General features: G+C 50.9%; 2 protein-coding genes across 2 annotated transcripts; both read right to left on the bottom strand.

Annotated features, from left to right (window-relative positions):
* Window positions 1–775: 775 nt before the first annotated feature.
* On the bottom strand, window positions 776–2786 carry bgt3 (uncharacterized protein; the record flags this gene model as incomplete). The annotated part of the gene is made up of 3 exons (XM_057100784.1): window positions 776–920; window positions 990–2137; window positions 2163–2786. The coding sequence occupies 3 exons, from the start codon at window positions 2784–2786 to the stop codon at window positions 776–778; spliced, it is 1917 nt and encodes a 638-aa protein (XP_056960414.1).
* A 1043-nt stretch (window positions 2787–3829) lies between these two features.
* On the bottom strand, window positions 3830–7096 carry N7533_004133 (uncharacterized protein; the record flags this gene model as incomplete). Its single annotated transcript, XM_057100783.1, has 3 exons — window positions 3830–3996; window positions 4309–5028; window positions 5611–7096. Coding segments are annotated over 3 exons (2373 nt in total), but the record flags the coding sequence as incomplete, so codon positions are not given.
* Between the last annotated feature and the right edge of the window lie 1760 nt (window positions 7097–8856).

Here is an 8856-nt window from a genome sequence, read left to right as displayed (position 1 = left end):
ACCCAAAATATCTGCCTGAACGGCAACTTGAACTACTACCAACTACTGAGTTGGTGGTTCCTATCCATGGATGGAGCGCCGTCGTTTGACATACTAGTGCCCCGCACACCGAATTGGGAACCTTGTACATCGGTCCACCCGGCAACGGTCTGTGGGCTTCTCCCCTTGGCTTAGCATAATCCAATGGCAGTCAGTCTTCATACAACTTGCTATCACTACCACACAATGTAATAAATACTTCTACGTATTTTTAGTACCTACATTTTCATAGATAACTAGATGGCTCAGTGGTAGGCTATTTGAATTCACTATCTACAGAACAACCACAGGGAATCAGACGAACAAAGCGCAAGACAAAAAGAACCTCCTCACAACATCGGAAAGATCAAACATTTAGATATCCAGACAACCACACAAATTTCCATCCAAAAGTCGAACACAATTGGGACATGAAAGGAGAGAGAAAGATATGAGATGAAAACGCCATGTAGGTAGAACAAGGAAGAAGGGAAGCATCATAAATAATGCCATGCGTCATGAACAATAAAACAGATCAGATCAGATCGAGGGAAGAGATCTGATGAGGAATAGATGTGAGGATGTAATTATGTTAAGGAGAGAGGTGAAGAGGAAACGGGGACGAGGGTAGAGGGACAAACAAAAGTCGTCAGTAGAAACAGAGCTGGACGTATATGCATTCACGGAACGTGCTTTTCATGATCGTTACAGAGAAGAAAGGAAGGCAGGCCGAAGCCGAGCAGGCGCAAAGACGCACTCATGAGGCTCTCTTGCCACCGCAATCTGGGATCTTCAGACCATCCTTGATCTTACGGCCGGAGTCCATCAGACCCCATTTGTCTTCCCAGTTTTCATCCTTGGTGTTATACTGAATTTTCCATGGCTCGTCGAAGGCCTCGAACCTGTTGCCTTTGTTAGTCATGTTCCCACGTGAAAGCCAATTGCCGAGTAATATGTGAATTGTAACATACCAGAAGTAGTCGGTGCCGTTCTCCAGAGCCTGGCAGACCCAGTCTTCCATAAATTGATTCAAGTTGGCGATGCTAGCCACAGAGCCAGGAGTATCACTGTCGCAAGACGGGCTGTCACCGCAATCCTTGCCGCCTCCACTGGGCCAGCCTACTTCCGAGATGATTTGTTTCTTTTGCGTGCCTTTAGTTAGGGATACATCGTGGCTTTGCCAGAAGTCCCATGTCCACGCAGCCGCAATATCGATATTGACTCCTGCGAAGAAAGGGTGGACATTTGACATGACGGCATCGACGGCAGAAACTAGTTGTGAATTCCAGTTGTCACCAAGATCAGAGGTCGCGACATCAAAATCAATGCTGCGCTTTTTCAGCTCGCTACGGACATCCTTGATATAGCCGAGCAGGTTTGTCTCTGCTGATGACTTGTCTGAGCCAGCACGGTATAGAGCTTCGTTACCAACAATCACGCCGTTGAAAATAGAGGTATCCTTGGTGTCGTCGAGAATCTTATAGAGCTGATCGAGCTGGCGTTCCGTCGTCGTCTTGTTCGTGTCAATCCAAACACCCAACCACACTTTCATGTCGGTCAACTCGAGTCGATCAATCGCGTGCAGGACCATCTCCGTTTGATTGCAATCTGTTCCATAAAGTCGAACGTTATTGGTGAGTTGCGATAGAACAGCCATGTCGCGAGTGACGTTGTTCTGAGAGGGAGGATACTTGAGGCAGAGCGGGTACTGCACGCCCCAAGGTGTATAATCCATGCCCGGGAAGACCTTGTGCAAGTTGTCATTGTCCAAGAGTGCCTTGATCTCAGACGAATCCTTGTTCAAATCGCCATTTTTCGAAGAATCCGATGTAGCAGACTCGTTATTTGAGTCGGAGGAAGAAGAGCCATTCGAGTGTTTAGTTCCGAGTGTTCCACCGACGGCACCACCGACAATCGCACAGACAACAATAAATCCGAGAACAAGACCAGCTATCCAGCCGCGCTTCTTTCGTGCCGCTTGAGATGCTTCAGCTGCTGCTGCCTTCTCCGCAGCAGCACCGCTACTGCCACCACCCCCGAAGCCACCACCGTGGCCGGCTTCAAGCCCGCCACCACCTCCACCGGGGACAGGGTCGTAAGCAGTAGTAGCGGCGGCGCCCTTATTTGCGCCGAAGAATCCAAACATGCCCCCCAGTAGCAGCTCCGCCTGCCACACCAGCAGCCGCACCAGCTGCAGGAGCAGCTCGATTCCGGGACTGATGCGCGTAATCATCGTCATCGTCGGCAATGTCGTTGGGGTTGATATCGGGCATATTCGTGCTATATTGCGACTGGCGCTGGTAGGGACCATCGCTCACGAGATTGTTCGCTCCATACGAACCAGGATACTGGTCAATCATACTGCGGCGATTGGCACTGGTCTCACTGAGATGAATGGAAGATTGGCCGGGGGTCTGCGCGCCTGGTGGAGCGGCCGCTGCACCGAGGGCCATGTTTGAGCCATAGGAGCGCTCGGCATGAAGAGACTCGGCGCTGGTGTAGCCTTGTGGCACGTAAGGATTATCGGAGCCGGTGGTGTGGTAGCCTCGTTCGGCGGGGCCAGTGAAGTTATCGTGGTGATCTTGATCCATGGCGCGGACAGCGTCGATGCCGCTGAGACGATCGTGGGAGTTTGCGACGCCGAGAGCAATGCCGCTAATACCGCCGCCGACGGAAGCTGGGCCGAGATTATCGACGCCTGGGGTGACGGTTGAGTTGTTCCGGTCTGGGGCGTAGCGATGGGACGAAGCGGGAATGTCGGCGTTCATGGATATTGGTTGTGGTAAGTTGAAGGAGAGCAAAGAGAGGGAGAAAAAGAAGACGCGAGGAATGGAGGAGACGCGGATTGGCCAAGCAGAAAGGGAGGATAGTCAAGGATCAGAATGTAGGCATCGCAGGCGCAGATCCACGGTTCCCGAGATGAATGGAGGAATGGGTAGGTGGGTCGAGGGGTTATAAAGGCACAGTAAAATGTGTCAGGTTGATAGAATTAATTCGGAATTAATTCACGACGGTTTCATGGGGGGAGAAATGGAGGAAGAGGATGAGAGTTGAGGGATTCAGATGTGAAAGAAAGAGAGGGAGAGCACAGCGAAGAGAGAAGGGCACGGGCGTGAGAAAAAAACACGGGGTGACCGGGGAAACCGCAGCCGGCCAACTCAGTACTGGGCGATTGCCTGGGTGCATCAGCATCAGCACTGCGCCAGCATTAAGTATTGCAGCTTTATTAGTTTGGCTGTCATGTGTTCTGTCTATAATTCAATGGAATTACTTTCTTTTCTTTTTTTAATATATGTCTTTAGATACCCCACACTGCATGACAGTCAATAACTTGAAATACAATTCAATAAAAGGGTCCGGTCGGACCCTGAAAAGGGAAAGTGGAAGGAAATGTCGCATGTGGGGCGCCCTATTTTTAGTGCAAAGACCCTTGGTCCACTCGGGCAAGATCCATGGTTGACCTTGCTAGTACCTAGGTATAGAGTAGACATTATTTACTCTCTTTATTTACTATCGACAGAGATTTGCTTTTACTTTGACATTTCTAGAGTCCTATAACAACTGATCATATCTCGTATCTCATAATTGCTAAGACCATATCATATCATGTCATATCCCAAGAGAGCGCCACATTCCAGAGCCCCACGGACCATCAATAAACATACGATAGCGACTGACATGCCACATCCACGGATACCCAACATATGGACAACCCAGACAACCTTGAAAACAACCAGACATAAAACACAAAGAAAGATCAAGATAATAAATACTAGTCGTATCCCATCTCATCCCATCACAATCCACCCACCTACCCCTCTACCTCCTCCGCACTCCGCTGCACTGCCGACCCCATCCGGCCCGCCCGCTCCAAAAACCGTCGCTTGCCACGTCGAGTATCAAAATGTTCCGGAATCTCTGCTGGATCTTGTCCTGCCGCTAACATCGAACTGCGCATTTTATTGCGGTAAGCGTCCACTATGTTTCAATCCCAAAGTTAGTTGAGGATATAATGGTCACGAACGCGGCAGACCTCGGTTTCCGGTGAGACACGTCTCAGCCCTTTACGCCGCACGTGGGAAGTGCGTGCCACGCAAGGAGGACGGCTCGGCTGCAACTGGAATGTGCGGTGTCGAAGGAAGAGCAAAATGACAGAGAGAGGGAAGAAGGAGAAAAAAAAGAAAGGAAAGGAAAGGAAAGGAAATGGGGGTTAGAGAATAGGGGTAGGTTCAAGGGAACACGCGACAAGGGAAGAAAGAAGGAGAACAAAGGAGAGAGAAGTCAACTTACACGACTGCTGCAAGAACAGCATTCGACCCGCAAAAACACGACTCTGGCTCCAACTCAGTCGATACCCCAGATCGTTCAACATGACCTCCTTCCGATGTCCCCGCCGCGAAAGCTTAGGCACAACAATGTCTCGCTCGCCATCCAATGAGGGCGCAGGAACCGTAGTTCTTCCAACCGTCAACGCATCGTCATCCGCGACTTCCGCGTCATCACGGAAATATCGCTTCGACGGGACGCTCGCCCCAGGTGCGTCTTTCATCTGCACCGGGAAGTAGGTGCGCGGGTAGACGGCGTTGAGCTTGCGGTAGGAGTCGGGTAGATCGTCCATGTTGATCTTATCCAGGCCGACTTTCACGCGAACGCGTGAGCCTCGCTGGGGGTCTTCGACGAGGATGAATGTGCGCCGTTTGCCACCAGGGAGCTGGCCGAAGAGGTCCTCGTTGCTCGGGCTTTGCTCGTCATCTGTGTCTGCTGTCGCAGCCACTGCTGGCGCCTCCATACGGCTGGAGGTGGCGATCTCTGGGTGGCGACTCATCGCACCCAAGCCACTGTCGCGAAGCATGGGAGGCATGGATGGGCCAAGGGAACCGGCGCCAGCGGGCGTTGGGAGAATGTGCGGGTCGTGGAAGATTTGTGCTGGGCGAATATCGGCGGCGGCGAGAGGTGCGTGTGGGAGACGGGCGTTCTCCAATAAACGGTGAGCTCCGTAATCTGTAGTGCCTATATAATTGGAAATTGAAAGAGGGCGAGAATTAGCCTACGCTGTACTTCCGGATGGAGGGCAAGGATGTCGAGATCCACATGAAAGAAAAGCATCAGAGCAATGCGCGGCGGTATCAGATGACAAGAGAGAAAACGTAGGGTATGAAAGAGCTGGAATCGACGCAGAATAAGATAATATGAAGCATAGAAAGGAAAAACAAAAAGAAACAAAAGGGGACACCGGTAAAAGCTCAGATAAAATCGCACCGTGTCCCAGACCAAGTAGACGTACATCCCTTTCTCATACACAACAGCCATTAGCAAAGGAAAAAATTCACATATACACGTCTCACATCGAAAAGAAGAAAAAAGACAGATAAAAGCTGATAGGGATATAGGGCAGAAGATATGAGTATCACCCATCCATCAAATCCATATAAATGGGAACAAGGAAAGGGTAGATGAAGAATAGGAAAAGAAAAACACAAATGAATATAAAAGCCAAGAAGAAAGACAAGAAGTCACCGAATTCTCGCCGCGCATGTTGCAAAAAAGAAACATCGACGGAAAGAGAAACGCATCAGATCTGGTGAAACATACCGCTGACTTCCTCAATCTTAGGGCTGCCATCTGGTTGAGCGTGATGATGATGCAGCTGCGGGGGACCCATGCTCATAGGACCCGAGATATTAGAGCGAGAATTGGGAGGTGGATGTTGCATTGGAGGAACAGCGATGGGAATTCCATGAGGGATGGGGCCAGGCCCAACAGGCGCCATATGTGGAGGAGGGGCTGGAGTAGCAGGAACTGACTGTCGGCGGCTGAGCTTAGCCTGTCGGCGAACTCTTCGACTGCGAAGGCGAGGGTCCTGGTTGCTGTTCCTCCAGCTATCGACGGCGCGCTGGATGAGGCCGCGCTTACCTCGCAGAGCCGGATTCAAATCCGCTAAGGCCCAGCCCACGGCATTGCATTCCGACTCGTAGACAAGACGGTTGCCCTTATAGTTGTCTTTGTTGCAGCAGGCGCGGGGGTACACGCAGTTTTCCGTCTTGAATTCTAAGCTTAAGCTGTCCACGTTCACCGACTCAACGTCACACCGGATTGTATACTCCATCTTCACTCGGTCCCGCGAATACTCAAAGGCTATCCATTGCACGCCGTTACTGTCTTGTCGTACAACCAGAGGAGTGGTGGCTGGAATGGGACCTGGTGCTGCACTCGAACTGGCACCAAGAGGCGACTGAACAGAACCTCCTTGGAGACCAGATGTAGGTGACGAAAGAGGCGGGTTGAGCATTGGCCGCTGGTTGGATCCTGACTGTGATGTTGAATCCATCTTCATGACTGGACTGCCGGACAAGCCGGTGTTGGGTGTGTGTGAGGGTTGGTGTGGCGGCATCTGCGCTGTTGTTGTCTGTGGTGGCATCATCATAGACTGTGTTGTGAGAGCATGCGTTTGGGGTGAAGGATGTGTCGCATATGGCGATGGCTGGACGGGGTTGATGGGGGAGTATGGCGGATATGCATACATCTGGGGCGCCATCTGTGGTGACTGGGTATAGAGATTTCGACCATGCTGATCATGCGGCTGTGAAGCTACCGATGCTGGTGAATTGGACTGGGGGGTGTGATAGATTGGTGGGTAAGGCCTCTGCATTTGAGCGGTGGTGGCCATGAGGTCGGAGGATCCTACTCTCGGCGCGTCAGTTCGATTCAGTAGATACCCCGGCATATACGCTAGGTGGCATTTGGAAAATGCGTGTGAGCCACCACGGGGCAATAATAGAGTGATAAGACTCAGGGACATACCACTGGAAGGATACTGCGCGGATGCAGTTGCTGAAGAATAGGAAGATGGATGTGTAGAATAATACGGTGATTCCTGAGAGGGTGGTCCGTATGCAGCAGCGTGATGTAATGCACCGTTCCCTACAGACTGGGACTGGGGATAAGTGCTTGGAGGAATAGAGACTGTTGAATGAGTTGGTGATGGGAGACCTCTAGGATTTTGGTAGTGTTGGGTTGAATGGGGATGCTGTGATTGAGAGTGCTGTAAGCTCGGGCGGTTTGAACTGCCGAGTCGAAGCTGTGGCAAAAACACATATCAGTAAACTGACACTGGAATCCAAGATGATGAGAGGTGTTCGGTCCTGCAGGGTAGTACAACAACCTAAGAACGTGGACATGGACATGGGAGGGCAGAGGAGACTTTCGAACACAGCCAGATCTTCCGAGTGACGACACAATCGCGGGGATTCGAATCATCCAAGAGCAGAGGCTGATCTGGAGTGGGCCGAAGAAAAGAGGAGGGGGTGGATGACAGGGAAACGATGTCTCGAGCAGGGATGGGCTTAGCAGCGGACCAAATGACCAGGGTCACAGTCGGGATGCGCCAGCGAGGGCCAAAGAAAACCATGGTTTTGTGTAGCCTTGTATCAGGCTCGATGCTGCGAGTGGCTGTTTCCTTCCGAAGGGACAAAGCACTCAAGCAGTGTCTTCTCAGATCGTTTCAACACAAGACGTGGCTTTCATTGTACTGTTTCTGTTCCCTGTTCCCTGTTTGCTGGGCCAATTGCTGTGGCAGCTTCTGGGAGAAAAGCAAGCGTGGCAAAAAAAGGCGCTAGTGCATATATCTTGACTTTCATATAGAGACATCTCGTGGGATCTTGGGTGGATTCAGCCTCATCATAGTGACTTCAATGGCGCAGGTGGAGGCGCAAACACTCTCGGTGGCTCAAATTGGGAGGCATAAGCCTTTTCTGGGGTTGTCTTGTCCATTCTCGCGCTGCAGAGAGCATGGCGGAATGCGCATAGCAGACAATGATTTGTCTGATGAGCCCAAATGTCACAGTGATGAGGCCAGTGGATAAATAATAGAGAGTATGGAGCGGGCGAAAGCGCAACACAAGACAGTTTGCGGGCCCATGCCCCTCCGATATAAGAAAAGAGACAAGATCTTGGAAGATTGGAAATGATATTGTAGTAGGAAAGTCTTTGCGACGCATTTCTCATCCGTGGAAAACGAAATGGCAAACAACATAGTTGAGCATCGCAACGATGACACCAAAAGAAAAGCGAGTACTCACAGAATCGTCAGGCGGCTCTTCCTTGTATCTTGAGACCGGAGCAGAGTTCAGGTCCGACTGTATCATACCGGTCACCGACCTCAATGGGCTGGGACCGAATTTCCGTTCGCAGAAATGGAAAGAGGTGATCGGGAGTGTGTGAAGGGAAAATTGGATAGGGTAGTAGGAGGGGGACAATGAGGTTTGACAAGAAAAGAACCAGGATGTGAGTGCGAGGGTTTGGCGCGCGAGGGAAGAAACGCGCGTGGAGATGCCCGACGGTCTAGGGCAAATAGTAGTGGGCAAAGCCAAGAACAGGGGAGACGATCCGGCACTGAGGCTCTCCGCTGCGCGACACACGGCTAGTAACCTCTGCTCTGGGCTGGGGTGGATTCAGGGCACGATATGGGAGCGAAGAGGCAGGGTCCAGGGTCGTTTATTTAGCTGCACTGAGACCCATCCTGGCTCTGTTCGGGAGAGCCGCGGCGCTAGATTAGGGCGAAACGGGCAAGCCAAAAGAATTGGGGATGGGATTAAAAATGGAATGATGAAAGAAAATAAAAACGAAAATAAAAAATAAAAATAAAAATAAAAATCGAATATCCGGGATTATAAAATTGAGGGAAAATAGAGGAGGGGGGAGGGGAAGAAAAAAAAATAAAAGAGAAAATCCAATACAGGTTAGGCGCAGTGACAGCCAGGCAAGCAAGAGAAGTTGAGAGTATCAGGATTGTTCACTAGCGGAGACGGGTGTAATATTGAACCAGGGTGGATGCAGGAG

This window comes from Penicillium manginii (assembly GCF_028828005.1).
Source record: "Penicillium manginii strain IBT 31320 chromosome Unknown utg000004l:1.0-7231830.0:1.0-7236170.0, whole genome shotgun sequence".
NCBI lineage: Eukaryota > Fungi > Ascomycota > Eurotiomycetes > Eurotiales > Aspergillaceae > Penicillium > Penicillium manginii.
Note: the sequence above shows the minus strand (reverse complement) of the source record. Positions and strands in the feature narration are given on the sequence as shown.